This window comes from Phocoena sinus, chromosome 11, assembly GCF_008692025.1.
Source record: "Phocoena sinus isolate mPhoSin1 chromosome 11, mPhoSin1.pri, whole genome shotgun sequence".
Taxonomy (NCBI): domain Eukaryota; kingdom Metazoa; phylum Chordata; class Mammalia; order Artiodactyla; family Phocoenidae; genus Phocoena; species Phocoena sinus.
In genome coordinates, this window is record NC_045773.1 from 68,831,440 (window position 1) to 68,848,150 (window position 16,711).

Consider the following 16,711-nt stretch of genomic DNA (forward strand, 5'->3'; position numbering starts at 1 on the left):
TCACGTTCCCTTCCTGGGCCTCAGTTTTCTCATTAGTGAAATAGGATTGATTTCAGGGTTTCTCAACTGAACTCATGGGGCCAATCATCCCATCCTTGGATTGGAGTTCCCAATCCAAGGGAGCTCTGGTTTTCCAGTCAGAGGTTGGCCTTCTTAGGAGCCATAATTTTGCTGTTTGAAAATCTTGGTCTCTTGGGAAAATCAGATCGTGGACACATGGAAAGAGTAGGGACCCCAAGCAGGAGGACCTGGCACTTGGAGGAATATGAGGAAAACACATTTGTACAAAATAGTGCAGAATATGAGTGGGAAACTGTCACCTTCTACTAAACAAGAGGATACGCATGTGTCCCTAAAGGACGGTCATGGTCATTAAGGTTAAAGGAAACTGATGTGAGGAGTGAGGGGAGAGGGGTGGCCGGATGTTGACAGGCCTGGGTTCCAACCCTGGTCTCACCTCTTACTAGCTGGGTGACCCCAGCAAGTTAATTGATCTCTTGGAGCCAAAGTGTTCGCATCTGTAAAATGGGTGCAATGATAGCACATATGTCACACACGTGTTCAGTTCCTGGCCCTTAGAGCCCCCACAGGAGATGTGATTACCGTAAGAGAGGAGAGCCTTGGAGAAGTCTCCTTGGAGAATTTAAGGACGCCAACAACTAATCCTCCACAGTTGGCTGTTCATAGAGAATGTCTGCGAAGCCACGATGACCAGGGAAAGGGCCTCCTCCCTGCCTCACCCCTGGTAGAGCTCTGTGAGCTCTTCTCTGCCAGCTTTTTAAAGCAGTGGCAGGTGACTTCTTTATCAGAGGAGGAGCCCGAGACCTTGCCCTTGCCAGTCTCTAGCAGGACCCTTTTCCTCTCACCTGTCCACTGTAACCTTTCCGCCCACAATGAACGGTATCTGAACTACTGTGTGGGAAGGAATTTAGGGGTGCCGACCACTCATAGCCGAGGCGTCTTAACAGACACTTTTCAGGACACTTGGTTATCTCTGCCGAAGGTTAGAGATCCCACCAGAGCACCGGCTGCCACCACAGATGACAGAGACTGAACAGCGCCCCGAGCCTGCCTGAGAGTCCACTCCCCAAAGACCCTCCTTCCAGCATCATCAAAAGTGCTGGGGGTAGAGCTCAGGGAGCATGGTTTTGGGAGAAGCTCCTATAGGTAACCTGATACACGCCTTTGAAATTCAAGGTTCTGAGCTTCACTTGGCAGGCAAGGTCCTTATAGCCCTGGAGTCGTTTCACCGGGCCTTTCCCAACACACACACACACACACACACACACACACACATACTTCATTGTCTTGAAGCAATAGAAAAATTGGAGCTGGAGCTTCCTATTTGCTGGGCAGGATACTCCTATCAGTAGGAGCTTGGAAGAGGTCAGAAAAGAAGCTGGAGAAATAGTCAGGGGTTCTGAGAAGCGTCACACTGGGGAGGAGGGCTTATTCTCGTGTGGCGGACACTCGAGAGGCTCGGATCAGAGCCAGAGCCAGAGCAATGACTGGGGGAAGCTCTGGGCTGGCTGGACTAGTGTTTTCCAAACATGCTCTGTGGAGTCCTGGGGTTTCAGGGAGGGGGCCCAGAGTGGGGCAGCAGGAAGGCATTAGGGGTTGGAAACTCAAGTATCCCAGAGATTAGCAGGTACCCAAGGGAAGGCACAGAGAGGGCAAGTGTGGGACACTAATGCCAAGCTCTGTATTGCCACGGAGAAGTGCAGCTGCCTACTTACACTGCCTTTAAGTTTTTTAAAAAAATGAATGGACTATTTTTCTTACAAAAGTTTTAGGTTTACAGAATATTAAGCAAATAGTACAGAGAATTCGCATGTATCCTCTCTCTCCCGACTTGTATTTTCCCCTATTACTAACATCTTGCATTAGTGTTGTACATTTGTTACAACTGATGAACCGTTATTATTAACTGATGTCCACAGCTTATGTCGGGGTTCACTCTTTCTGTTGTACGATTCTATGGATTTTGACAAATGCATACTATTGTATATCCATCATTACAGTATCCTACAGCATAGTTTCACTGCCTTAAAAATCCCCTGTGTTCTCCCTATTCATCCTTTCCAGCCCTGCCCTCCCTCTCTCTGATCTTTCTACCTGTGCGCATAAGTTTGCCCTTTCCAGAATGTCATAGCTGGAATCATACAGTATGTAGACTTTTCAGACTGGCTTCATCGCTTAGTGATATGCATTTAAGTTTCCTCCACGTATTTTCATGGCTCAATAGCTCATTTCTTTTTATCATTAAATATGGATGTACCGTTTGTCTTGTTTTTCCATTCACCTTTTGAAGGACATCTTGGTTGCTTCCAGTTTTAGGCAATTATGAATAAAGCTGTAAACAACCATATGTAAGCGTGGATATAAGTTTTCAACTCATTTCAGTAAACACAAAGGGGCATGACTGATGAATCGTATGGTAAGAGTATGTTTAGTTTAGTAAGAAACCACCAAACTGTTTTCCCAAGAGGCTTTGCCATTTTGCATTCCCATCAGCAATGAATGAGAGTTCCTCCACATCCTCACCAGCATTTGGTGGTATCAGTTTTATTTTATTTTAGCCATTCTCATAGGTGTGGAATGGTGTCTCATTATTGCTTTAATTTGTATTTCCACAATGACATATGATGTGGAGCATCCCGTCATACACTTATTTGCCACCTGTATATCTTCTTTGGTGAGGTGGCTGTTCAGATCTTTTGCCCATTTATAGATGTTTTTCAAATATTTTCTCCCAGTCTGTGGTTTATCTTTTCATTCTCTTAACAGTGTCTTTCACAGAGCAGCATTTTCCATATGAATATAGTCAAACTTATCAATTTTTTCTTTTGTGGATCTACACTGCCTTTTAAAACACCAGCGTAGCCAGACAGAACATACCTTGCCGGCTGTTAACCTGGGGCTTAGGGGCTCACATAGGAGATGTTTCCTAAAGCTAGAATACAAGCCGAAGTGCTGGCCCTGAGGGCCAGGTTGGGGGATGTGAAGAGGTCCAGGGAAAATGTCAGCCAGGTGGTGGACAGCTCTCTGGTTGGCTGTTTTGTTTTGTTTTAAGAGTAGTTTCAGATTTAGAGAAAAGTTGCAAAGATAGTACAGAGAGTTCCCCTATACCCCATACCCAATTTCCCTCATTATATAATCTTATATTAGTGTGGTACATTTGTCACAACTAAGGAACCAATACTGATACATTATTATTAACTACCGTCTGTTCGTTATTAGGATTTTCTTAGTTTTTCTGATCTAGTTCCCATCCAGGATAGCACATTACATTTGCCATCATATCTCCTTAGGCTCCTCTTGTCTGTGACAGTTTCTCAGAATTTTCTTGCCCTTGACAGTTTTGAGGAGTACTGGTCAGGTATTTTGTAGAATGCCCCTCGACTGGGACTTGTCTGACGTTTTCCTCATGACTCAACCAGGGTTATGGGTTTTTGAAAAGGAGACCACAGAGGCCATTGCCATTCTCATCACATCATCGGATCAGGGACACCGTCTGGCAACCCTCTCCCCAACCCCTTTTAAAAAGCTCTATTTCACATTTCCAACGTGAGAACTCAGCTCCGCTCAGACCCAGGCAAGGAGCATTCCTTGGCAGTCGAGGCCGAGGCCCCACTCATGCTGGCCTGGTCTCTGCCATGCGGACAGTGGGCCTGTCTCAGAGATGCAGGATGGATGAGGCAGGTGTCATTGGCTCTACCGCCCGCGTTGTGCGGTTGGAAAGAGACAATAATGTGGGTGGCATGAGAAGGAACCTGCCTTCAGAAGGTGTGTGTGTGGGAAGTATAGTCTGTGCTGGCTCATGCCATCACTCAGGGACACTGGCTCTGGGCGTCCTCGCAGGAGGGTGCCCACGTCTCTCCTGAGTCTGTGCTAGGACAGAGTCACTAACCAGAGGTTCCTGGGTCCTGGCAGGCTGACTCCCCTCTGCCTTACTCAACATCCCCTCCACAGTTCCCCCCTCCCTCTCCCCTCCCACTACTGCCAACCGCTTCTTCCCACCCAGCGGCAGGACCAGGGCTTGCACAGTTTGGTTAAACTGCTTCTCTTGTCACTGTGGCAGTAGGTCCACTGGCTGTCAGAGCCGGAGGGAAAGGGCCGGGGTGGGGGGAGCGGGCGCGGTACTCCAGTAAAGCCTGAGAGCCACTGGCCTGAGTATTTTCAACTAATTTAACAGTGAAAGTCACTCATCTTCCTGGATCAGGCAGCCTACACTTAGAGCATCAAGACTGGGTTGAGGAGAGGTAGGGCATCTTTTCTGGGCATCCCAACCCTGTCGCAGGGTTCTCCCCTTACCTTTTGCTAGAGAGAAGCTGGGACCTTTCGTGCTGGGATTCTGGCGTCTGGGGGAAGGGTTTCATGTGATTCAATGAATTCACTGCTGGGGAGTTTACCTGTTGGTCCAAGAGAAAGTTTCACAGTGTAAGCGTGAATCTAATGACATGGGGAAAATGTCTTTGATGTTATTTCTTAAAGGGAAAAAGCCAGCTAGAAAAGTTGGTATGTACATGTGTGGGAAAAAATAAATCTAGAGGTAGTCATGACCTTAATGAGGGGCATCAAAACATTCTCTTTGGATGGCAGGATAATGGGTAATGTTTGATTTATTCTTTGTGCTTTTCTGTGTTTTCTAAGTTCTCCATATTGAGCCTGTATTACTTTCTAAAGTTAGGAAAAAGTGTTTGAAATGTGATCTGACAGTTCTCCAGAACTCCTTCTGGCTTTGCTTTCCCTCGTCCCAAAGAGATGCTGGCAGAATCGGGAGCGATGCATTCATCGTGCCTCACGCATTGGGGGCAGCTCCAGCAGGGTCCTGGAAACCTTGCGTGTCTCCACACAGGTCTCCTGAGCAGCGATTAAACCCCAGCTGACCTGAGTCTTAGCAGAATGCCCCGCCCTCCTATGTTCTAATGAGGGTTAAGGCTTTTTGCCTGCCCCACTCAGGGTACATCCGCCGGCTATAAAATGGCTTAGTGGCTGCATGGAATTGCTACAGGGCGCCCCATCATCCCTGCTGTGGTCACCTGGTCCCTTCTGTTTCAATGACATCCTGTGGGGTGGAGGGCACAGGGAGCTGACAGCTTGGCTACCCTGCCTTTCACTGTCTATGCAAGTAATAAACGGTCCGAATCCATCAGCCTCGACTGGGTCATACGGGATGATGGGAGAACCCTCATCACTGTCCAGTGGCCGGATGCCCATGGGCACCAGCAGTGGCTGACGGTCTCACCCACTGATGACCTCCCGAGGGAGGCTTCTTAACTGGAGAGCAGGGGCACTGTGAATGTGACTGGGAACCAATGACATCTTTATTCTTCCTAACTTCTACCTGAAACTTAACATATCTTTCGATGATTAAATGTAGACAACAAACCACAGTAGAATGGGTGGTACCAGTGACTCCGCCACCAGTAGAAATTACAGATATTTTCAGATCACGTTACAGTTTTTGCAGAAATCTTGAAATACTGTGTTCACCACTACTTTGAAATTGTGGTAAATATTGAGCCCCCCAGATCTTATTAATTAATGCATCTGTAAAATGGTATACATATTACTATACCATAACTGTGCTACTAAAATATTGTGATAACTGTATTTCCATATTATTGGTTTTATTTGTCATCTTGTGTATTTAACTTTATCCAAATATGTTTCTCCATCGTCTGGTCACGAGGCCACTCGGTAATGTATGGGTTACGGCTCGGTTGTGTCCTTGGGACACTATCTTCGCTGGCTCTCAGTTTCTTGTCCTTAAAATGACACAATCAGCCTGTTAGAGAATTTCTAAGGGTTCTTCCAGCCACAAAAGTGGTAGGATTATGTGTACGTCATCTCTTTTATTATACACAGCTGAGGGGTCACATGAGGACAGTTGGAACTGGGGGTGTGTACTAACATTTCTTAACAGGTTCTTTAGCCTTCATAATATTATAGAGAACTTCTAGGAATTTGTCTAGGAAATATGCAAAAATGTATCTTCAAAGACTTTTCTAGTGAAACGACCCCCAAACAACCTAAGCATTAAACAATAGGAGGTTCAATATATTAGAATAAATCCATATGCTTGAACAGTGACAGCACCGGAATGATGTCATGGCGTCATGCCACGGAAGAGGTGGCATGCTGGACAACTAAGTAAAAACAAAAGCCGTTTGTGATACTTGAAGACTCATATGATTCTATTTTTATAAAAGCATAAGGATGTATATGCATAAAAATATAAAATAATATAATCCAACATATTAATATCGATTCTCCTTAAATGGTGGGATTATGGTGATTTTACCTTGTGTTTTTCTGTATTTTCTAAAATTTATACCATATATATATATATACACACACACACATACGTGCATATATATGGCTGTAATAAAGAACAATCAGTGTTGTCACTGCATCTCAGGAAGCAATGGTGGCAATCCATCGGCTTGGGGAGCTACACCTCCCACTCCCTACATTTCTATGCGTCAGGCACTAGCAAGGAAACAGTGAGCCCCTGACCACTCACGTTCCTTGTTACTAAAACGAGCCCTCGCTTCAGGAGGTAGGGGCTGAGAGCATGTGCACTGCGGGTCTAAGCCCCCATTCTTTTTCCTCTGCTCCCCCCCACCATGGGGCTGGGGGTCTGGCCCCTCCCTGTCTGCCCCGACGCTCCTCAGGCCCCAGAAGGAGGGTGGGCTCTGGGGCAGTGAGGGGCATGGCTGCCAGTACCTGCAGGCTGGTGGCCTCCTCTGCCCAACAGGCTTCAAACTCTTTCTGCAGCTTCACCTTGGCTTTGTCCATGAGTAGCTGCAAATGCTCGATCTCCACCTTCAGCGCCTTCAGGTGCGTGAACATTGCTTTATACCTGCAGTGGAGTCAGAGAGGAGTCCTGAAAGTCACCGGCAGGGAGGGAGGGCTCTAAAGAGACTGGCGGTGGCAGGGCCTGAGCCTCAGAAGCCTGGCCATGCAGCCTTGGTGCCTGGGGCTGGGACCTTACAGTTGCCCACCCAGGCCAGAGTATGGCGCCAGCATGTGAGCCCACAGCCAGGTATTTCTGTCCAGTGGGCCGTGGGGCTCTGTGTGTGACAGGACTAACCCCTCTCCAGGAAGGATGAGTACCATTACTGGGCACTGAAGGGCAGGCATTGCTCTAGGCCCTTGCCGTCTATAAACTCATTTAATCCTCTTCACAGCCCTATGAGGAAGGCGCTATTATCATCATCTCCCCTTTACAGATTTGGAACCTGAGGCATGGAGAGGTTGAGGAACTTGCTCTATGGCACCGAGCTAATAAACAGAGGAGCCAGGGTTTGAACCCAGGCCATCTGGGGGTGGGGGCAGTGTGACGGGGGGCGCTCAGGGTACATGCCTAGCCAGCCCAGGGGTGGGTGGTGTGTGTTATAGTGACAGCATTGCCCCCTTGAGAGTAAGGAAGGTTTCTTGTTTGGTTTACCCCAAACGTCTTCGTGGCAGAGGAGATAGCTGTTGAATGCCTAAATGAATGAATGAACTGAGAAGCTTGTATCAGTGATGACCAGATGTCTGTTTATGCTTGAGGTTCCTCGCTCTGCAGGTTAAATCATTCTGGAGCCCTAAATGGCCGCAGGAGGGTCTGATATTCTCTGGACACCTTGCAGATAAGGAGCCTCAGGAGAGAAGTGGGGGGAAGGAGGTCCTCCATGGTCATACTTCTGGGCTCCCCTAGAGGGCAGCAGCAGACAAGACTCGCCGCTTCCTGGGCTGCAGCCTGGGCTGGGGCTGCAGAGGCTGATCCCAGCGCTGGAGGCTGGCTGGGCCTTCTGCTCCCCACTCCAGCCTCACCCTGCCTCGGCTTCCTGCATCTCACGACTGCCTGCATCTCACGACTGCCTGCTGAAAGGTGGCACCTCCTCCAGCTATTTTAGGACCCGCTTCCAGAGTAGCTGCAGGCTTGGGACGGGCGTGGCCACCCTGCCCTGCCCCACAGCTCCAGGTGGCCCCGAGGGGCTGGGGTCAGGGTGTGTGTGGCGAAAAGAAAGGGCACCTTCTCTTTTCTTCCTGCAGTTGTGATCGCAGCTTCTCTTCCAGCAGGTCTGGCGTCGAGGGCACGGGTGTGCTCTCTGAGATACCTGGAGAAGGGAGATGCTGATGATTCCCTCCAGCGAGGAAGAAAGGTCAAGGGGGAGTGTGGTTTAGAGCGGATGACACAGTCATCGTGCGTCCCAGGTGAAAGGGGACCCTGTGAGTCCTTCTGGGGCCTTTGGATGGGTGGCTGCTTTACCCACCTCCTCTGGGTGGCAACCTCTGCTCGGCTGAGAGCCCCAGAGGAGGGTTCCATGATTATGCTCCATCCACTGTCCCTCCCACTGTCCCACATCTGTCACGGGAAGGGAATTCTTCCTTATATCGCTACCAATCCTTTTACCGTGGAATTCACTCGTTTCCTCTTGAGTCCCCAGGGAAGATGCAAAACACCATTTCCCCCTCCTCTGATACTGAGCCCTTCATAAACCAAGAAGGCATCACTAAAACGGCTCACATCTTACTTTGCATCAGCTGAGGTGCCGAATTCTCCAGCCTCAAATCATGTCTCCCGTTTTTGACTTCCCTCTGAAGCAGTGGTTCTAAGCCCGATTAACCCGGTGTGCACCCAGGGCTGAGAACCATGCTCAGACGCCCTGCCCACAGGGCCCTGGCAAGTCCTAGGTGAGGGCTGTGTCCCCAGACACGCCAGCTGTCACTGCTGGTTGCCGGGTTGCCTGCTCTGGTTGCTTGTGTGCTTGTCTGGAGCCCATCCTTTCCTAGCCTGGTGGGTGGGGTCTATCTTCCCAGGAGGCTCTCGGTGGTTGTACTGCATTTCTCAGCCTCAGAACGCGTCTTAGGAGTTATGCAGCCCCACTTTTTACTCTTTGGAGGGGAGACTCTATCACACGCTAGGTGCTTTCTGGACATGATCAGACTTAATCCTTCTGGTACTCATTGGAGGTATTATTGCTCCCCTTTCACAGATAAGGGCATGGAGCTTCAAAGAGGTTAACCTGCCCAAGGCCGCATGGCTAACTTGAGGAGCCTGGATCCAAATCCAGGTTTGTCTGGTTGCAAGGCTCTCGATTCAGAAATTCCTTCGATAACATTTCTGAGGATGGTCATCTGCTTTCTCCCCCCATACTGCTGGGGGTGAGGCTCAGTGCTTTACACTGGGCATACCTCCTTGCGGGCAGCTCTGTTTCCTCTTAATTGGAGGTGAGACCTGCCCCACTAACTTCTTTTCACCTCTCCTTTGGAGCTCTGGAGCAGCACAGTTTGTCCTCCTTCTTAATCTGATGGTTCTTTAAATACTTTAAAAGCAACAGCAACAACAACAAAATACCACATGTGCCTGGAGCTTTATTCCCGGGCTGACTCTGCCTAATTCTCTCACCTGAGGGCTCAGTAGCAAGGTGACTTTCTAATCGATCTGAAGTACAGAGCCTGAATCTGGACATCATACTCCGGATAGGCCCGAGAGGGGCAGGGTAGAGAAGAGTTCTCCTAGCTTTGAAAAATTTACGTTCTATATTTCTACAGGAGGTGAATTACTAACAATGACCATTTACCGAGCGCCTTCTATATTCCAGGTTCTGCCAAGTTCTACTAGACGCTGGGCTAGGTGGTCTACTCATCTTATTGCTAATTCTCAAAATAACTCAGCAGGGAAGGCATCACCATCTCATTTCAGTTAGATTCTGAGGCTCGGAGAGGTTGGTGAATAACAAGGTCACAGAGCTAATAAGTGGTAGGGCTGGGATGTGAACCCAATTTTTCTGGTTCCAAAGAGCTAGATGTTTATACCAGGCAGCCCCCTAGCACTGTTTTTGTTTTTCAGCAGCTTCGTCATTGTCATGGTCATGTCAGTTTGTCACGGTCTTCTGTTAAGCTTGCGGTCAGTTTACCCACGTTCCTATATTTATGAGTGGTTGTCGAAACGCATTCTATTTCAGTGTGATTATCCTTTTAATCACAAATGCAACATTTCCCATTTATTGGGGGCTTAGCCTGCTGAGAGGTCCTTATTCTGGCATGCCTTATTCTTTCCCTTTGGGCTGCTTTGATGTCGTTATCTAACTCATTGATAAATACGCTAAGCGGATCAGGATTCTGTTCTTTGTCTGCCAGGCACCTGTGACCCTCTGTCCCTTGTGTCAAGTATCACCTGTGACTTGTAAACTGGCTGAGCAAGTGTCTCACTCATAGATACCATAGACTTCCCAGCCGAAGGCTATGCTGTCCCCCATGCTGGTGCATCTTAGTGGCCCTAATGAGCCAAACTGCCTGTCCTCGTCACCCATGGTCCCCCAGGCCTAGGCACCGGAAGCCCCTCGAGGGCAGGGACTGGTCCCTCTGCTCTTTGTATCTCCCCAGTGCTTTGTTTGTTCAGACTCCGCGTCCAGGGTGCCCTCAATGCTACCCGTGCTCACTGGCCCTTGTCCTCTCTGGGAGACGTCAGACCTGATAAACTGAAGGAAGTATCTCAACACCAAACTGATAACGGTAGGACTTGAAATAGAATATTTCCTTTCCTAATGGTTTCAGAAATGGACACGTGTACCTCCGAGTCTGTTAAAAAAGAAAAGCTGTGGCTCTCCTTTGTCCTTTTAACACTTTTTGATCCCATACCAAGGAACCCCCTGAGAGATGCAGTGAAGACCCTGCTCTGGGGTGAAGCCTGGGCCAGTGAGGAAACTGAGGCCAGATCAGGTAGGACCTTGAGGGCCTGGAAAGGACGTTGGCTTTGAGAGAGCTGAGAGGCCGGAGGGCGTTGCGGAGAGGAATGGTGTGATCTATTCCTTTGATAGCAAAGCCAAGTAGTTGTTTTGCGGGTCAAGACAAAGCTGCTCCAAACTGAAGCATAGTTAATGTGAGGTGGCGCCAGGGTGGTGAAAGGATCTGGGAAAGAAAGCTGGGGCAAGGGAACTTGGGCAGCCAGAATGAGGGCACAGCATACCCCCAAGACACAAGCTACCCGCGTTGCCATGACAACCAAAGGGGCCTCTTGCCAAAGTGATGTTTGCTGAGTGAAATGCATTGTAACCTCACCAGGAGACGGCCCTGGCTGCTTCTGCTGCTTCCTGCGGCTTGGCTTACCAGCCCTCTCTCAAGAGAAAGAGGGGCTGGGAACTGAAAGGGAACCAGACAAAACGACTGAGCAGGAACAGAGGAAAAGGGAGTAAGTAAAGGGCAGTTGCGCTTTGCAGGTCTCCATGCCCGCTGGGACTGTGGCCAGGGACAGAACCTCCAGTCACCTGACGGGAGGCACAAGGAGTCCTCCTTTCAAGCACAGGACTCTGGCTGGGACGGGAGCACTGAAGGTCATAGCCCTGAGTGGCCCATGAGGTCACACTGTGAGTCTGTGAGGGCAGCTGTCTCCCACACAATACAGAAGCGAATAAGAAGGGCTTCATTCCAGCGGCTGTAGATCTGAATGTCACACGGAGGAAGCCCTGAGCAGTCAAACAGTAACTGAAACTTACAAGGGCGTGGTGACTCAAGGGCACACACATCTCAGGCTGACCCCACCTCTGATGTGTCAGGTGTTTGGAACCAGCAGCACAAGAACAAATGGGTGCTTGCTGGGAAGGCCAGCCTCCTGTGGGTCCCCTTATACCTGGCATGATTTCAGGGTCACTGGAAAGATCACTGTACCTTCTCTTCCCACCTCCCCATACCCTACCCCCGGCCAAAACTCTCCTACAGTCAGTAAATGTCTGAAATGTGCAGAATCTCGTTTCTTTCATTCACTGGCTTTCTACTGGGAGTGCACCTGAGAATCGCCTAAGGTGCTTGTAAAAGCAGAGACTGCTGGGCCCTACCCCAGACGTTCTGAGTTAGGATTTGATGGTAGGTTCCCCTGTGATTCCGATGCTCGCCCCTTGTTGAGAAACACCGTTCAAGGCTCTGTGTCCAGTTTCAGTGCAAGTACTCCGTGCAGGAGTCACTGAGGATGCAGGACCTGCAGGGGTTCATACAGGATGCTATACGGGGGCCAACATGGCCCTTTGCCCCCCGCCCACCTTCCAGACCTTTGGAAGCCACTGTGGGGCAAAGGAGCTCAGGGATTTGAACCAAGGAAGTCACACTCTCTGTAGGGCTGGGCTGCCTGCACTTGGCCCTTGCAGATGGTGGATATCTGAATAACGATATCCACCATGTGGCTGCTCTGTGGCCCTTATATAACAAGCCCATCACAGATGGGGAAACTGAGTTCTGACAGGGGAAGTCATCTTCCCTGGGATCACACCACTGGTAAAAAGAGCTGGAGTCAGGACCCAGCTCTGTCTGACTTCAAAGCTGGTGCTTTTTCCCTTGCAAGCGACTGGCATAATGAAGGCAGCCATGGGGCAGATCACTGAGGCCGGCATTGACTCGTCCTTGGTATCTGAAGGTGATGCTCTTTTCCATGAATGCCTTTCAGGTGCGGGGCCGGGGCTGAGAAAAAGCCTCAGTCTCTCCCCCGAGTGCCAGCCTGTGCAGACTGCCCTTCCCTAACCGAAACCATGGCCTGCACGCTGATCCCACCGGGTATCTGCAGCTCGCCTGATGGGTGCGAGGAGCTTCGCTACCCACGTTCCCCACGGGAGCCTGGCCCCCCCAAGGCAGCCCCCAGAACACCCAGAGCCAGCCTGCTTGTCTCCTTAACTGTGTGTTAGGAATCCTAAGGAAGGCGGTATTGACATTTCCAACCAGGCACCAGCCGAAAGGGGCCCTGTGGTCTTCCAAGGAGCAAAGGCCGGTGCCCTGCGCGGGAAAGGCCGTGAATTACGTGGCTCTACCGTGGCGGACGAGACAGCAGAGCCACGGAGGCATTCCAGCAGGGGGCCTTAGCTAGCCAACTACGGATTCGCTCCCTGAACACCCACTCTGGGCCTCCTTGGGCTACACTGTCTCACAGAGCCCAGATCACAGCCTCACCTTGCTTCCGAAGTCAAAGTGTCTATTCTCCCCAAGATGGATGATGTCAGTAGCTCAATTACCACAATGGTCAGCAGCTCAGAGGCAAAGATTCTGGCTTCCCGATCAGACCATTTCCTGTTTAATGGCTCAAATTTATTGCCAGCTGGAGTGATCACACGCTGACAGGTGCTTAGGGCCACCATGCCTCTTGGTGTTGATTTTGTGTAACACCATCGCTGTCCACGGCAGGCTCCGACTCAAGGGCGTGGTGAATACCCTGCGGACCCAGGGCTGTGGCTGATCATTGCTCGGGTCCCCACTCCCCACTGCCGTCCTTCCCGCAGGGAGAATGGGGCACTCTCCGAGAGCACAGATGGCCCAGCTTTAGCACAATCAAAATCCTTCCCCATGCCGGTTTGGAGCCTGGACTCTGCCCATGGAAGGCCAGCTGCGTCCCTTCCCTCCTGAGTAACTGCCTCTGCATCCACTCTGGGCCTCTCTGCCCACGACCAGACCCCTGGGATGGTGGCCTCTCTCCTTCGGCATTGCTCCCCTCCACTGCATTCCCGGAGGAGGACGCGGCCCATACAGAGGGTCAGTGTGGACTTGCAAGCGATACAAGGGAGACCCCAGGAGCATCCCGCATTCACAGGAAAGATGCTTCTAGTCTCTATACTCACTTCCCGACCACGATCACCTCTGCTCAAATGGGAGCTCTCTCTTTCCCCCAACTCTCCACAGTCCTTTCTGCTGGGATCCCAGCTCCATCTCTGCTTTCCGGTCGGCATTCTCTGGGTGCAGCCACTCAGAGCCTGGCACCTCCTTCTGAGGCTCCTGATACCCTCTCCCCACCCCCTTCAGAGGCAGGCCTGTGCAAAGTCTGCTCCTGCCTGCGTCCAGCCCACCGAGACCTCCTCACTCCTCAGAAGTGTGCCGACATTACTGAACTCAGGGTTTCTCTACGAGCCCGAGTCCGTCGGCAATTCTACCCTCTTGTCACTTTTGCCTCACTGACCAGTGGTGACCACATTTCTTAATCTCAGTGGCTTTTCAGAGAGACATTAGCAGGAAGCTTGGCATCCCTAAAACCCAGCTATATCCTTGTCACACTGGACCCAGCGTGTCTGGAGTGCTCTCGGGATACCTGTGACCTGTTGGGGAGGGCAGTTTTCCCCACACCTGTGAGGGTGAGCACAGGCCTTCCTCCTGTGAAAACCTCTAATGATAATAATTAGTGGGGTTTGGTCAATTCTCTTGATTGGCTTGTAAAAGAAATTTTAGGACTTCTAGGAATTGAACTGAGAATCCTTAATAAAATCATCTCCCTCCACTTTTGGAAAACTTATCTGCTACTAGGCAATTTGTAAGCCAATCTGTTCATTTGGCAAAATTTTGTTGTATCTCAGAGTCAAAAGTGAGTTCGGAAACAGACTACACAGTAGAACTGGCACATTTTCAAAGTGATGGGGCAAGAGTGGGCAGACAACCAAAATGCGCACACTGGCGTTAGAAAAGGGCCAGAAGAAATTTCCGGAGATTTTTTTTTAAAGACCCTAGTAGTTTGCCTTCAGCCCACCTTATCCGCTTCACTGGGGGTAATGTGTGTAGAGATCCTTCCCAAGGTAGGCAGAGGGCTTGAAGGAGACAGCTCAGAAAGCTTGATGAGAACTCTTGGGAATCTGTGTGTTTGTGGTGTGGTGTGTGTGTGCACGGTGTGTGGTGTGTGTGTGGTGTGGACAGAACTGTGACTCCCCTCAAGAACTCTAGAGGGTGGGGCATGTGATGCTGTGTGAGAAGCGAGAGCAGAGTGGCTGCCATTTCTGTGGCAAAAGCATGGGCTCCAGCATGGAGGAGAGTCGGTTAGGGTCACCTGAGATCAGAGGCATGCTGGCAGATGTGTCACAACCGGCTCTCTGGAGAGAAAAGGCCCTGATTTGTAGTGTTTGCCAGTGTTTGTGGTGTGACTGATTTCACGCCACCAGCATGATGCCCCTGAATCTGGAGCTGGGAGGAGATGCCCATGGTCAGTGCTCGTGAGCCAGAGCGAGCGGGGTCCGGCACAGCACTCAGACCCTCTGGCACACCACTTAAAACTTAGATCCCTTTTAATAAAGCCACCTAGAGGGACCTTAGGAGAAACAAACCTGGCGGTGGACCACAGGAAGCCTGGGAGAGCTAGGCCTGTTCCTTTTGCGTCTCCAAATCCACTCTCCGCCCTCTCCTCTTCTGCTCCCCACCCCAGGAGCCTGGCTGGTAGAACAGTGGGCTTCCTTGCCCTCCGCCCTCTGGCTGGACTCAGCCGATGGGGAACATGGGCAGGGACTGGAGCATGGGAGGAGACAGGCTGAGGTATTTCTTTCCCCAGACATCTCTGTAGAGGCCACGAGCTGGATGCACTGCTTTACTGAAGGTCACAGCTCCTATCAGATGGCCAGAGCCTTTCTGCACAGCCATTACTTTTTTTTTTTTTAACATCTTTATCGGAGTATAATTGCTTTACAATGGTGTGTTAGTTTCTGCTGTATAACAAAGTGAATCGGCTATACGTATACATACATCCCCATATCCCCTCCCTCTTGCACCTCCCTCCCACCCTCCCTATCCCACCCCTCTAGGTGGACACAAAGCACTGAGCTGATCTCCCTGTGCTATGTGGCTGCTTCCCACTAGCTATCTAGTTTACATTTGGTGGTGTATATATGTCCATGCCACTCTCTCACTTTGTCCCAGCTTACCCTTCCCCCCCCCCCCCCCGTGTCCTCAAGTCCATTCTCTATGTCTGAGTCTTTATTCCTGTCCTGCCCCTAGGTTCTTCAGAACCATTTTTTTTTTAGATTCCATATATATGTGTTAGCATACGGTATTTGTTTTTCTCTTTCTGACTTACTTCACTCTGTATGATAGACTCTAGGTCCATCCACCTCACTACAAATAACTCAGTTTTGTTTCTTTTCATGGCTGAGTCATATTCCATTGTATATATGTACCATGTCTTCTTTATCCATTCATCTGTCGATGGACACTTAGGTTGCTTCCGTGTCCTGGCTATTGTAAACAGTGTTGTAGTGTACATTGTGGTACATGACTCTTTTTGAATTATGGTTTTCAGGGTATATGCTCAGTAGTGGGATTGCTGGGTTGTATGGTAGTTCTATTTTTAGTTTTTTAAGGAACCTCCATACTGTTCTCCGTAGCTGCACAGCCATTTCTGTCTTCAAGTTTCATAACTGCTCACTCCCTTGCCCTCTTAGGCCTGATGCTTCCTGCCTTGCTGCTGTTAGTACCTCTGGGGATCTCCTTTGTGGTTTCCCTACCCTCTGCTCACGCCTTTGTCAACAGGACTTTATTCAACTCTCTTCACAATAGCTAATTTGAATAGTGCCACTTGCTTCCCGTTTGGACCCTGACCTGTACAGGTAAGCAACTGTCCGAATGAGGTGCATCCCTTCGAGACAAGGAACGCCTCCAGGGACCCGTGAAAGTACCCCGAATGGGCAAGAGTCATCTTTGCACATTTGCTGGGCCCAGAGAGCACAAAGCTGTGTTACAATGGCACCAACTGCCTTTCCTCCCTTCCTTCTTCTCTCCAACTCCTTCTGGGGAAACAGCTTAGCAGGCTGAGGGAAGAAGTGAGTTAGAGAGAGAAGGAGCTGACCATGTCCCTCTCTTCCTGGTGGTTGGCCTTAGCTGGGGAAAGGGAGGGAAGTCTTATCTTTGAGTGAAATTTGAACTATTGAGACTCTAGTTACAATACAGAATGACCATTGTGGGTTTCTGTCGTTTTTGTTGTTGTTTGTTT

At 49.9% G+C, this 16,711-nt stretch overlaps 1 protein-coding gene across 1 annotated transcript in view; it reads right to left on the reverse strand.

Moving 5' to 3' along the window:
* The window catches only part of KIF6 (kinesin family member 6), a 382,614-nt gene that overhangs the window by 8,081 nt on the left and 357,822 nt on the right, over positions 1-16,711 (reverse strand). The window contains exons 17-19 of the mRNA XM_032648910.1: positions 8,027-8,111; positions 6,733-6,868; positions 4,315-4,412 (exon numbers count right to left, since the gene is read on the reverse strand). Coding sequence (XP_032504801.1) covers positions 4,315-4,412; positions 6,733-6,868; positions 8,027-8,111 — 319 coding nt within the window. The remainder of the gene's footprint in view (positions 1-4,314; positions 4,413-6,732; positions 6,869-8,026; positions 8,112-16,711) is intronic.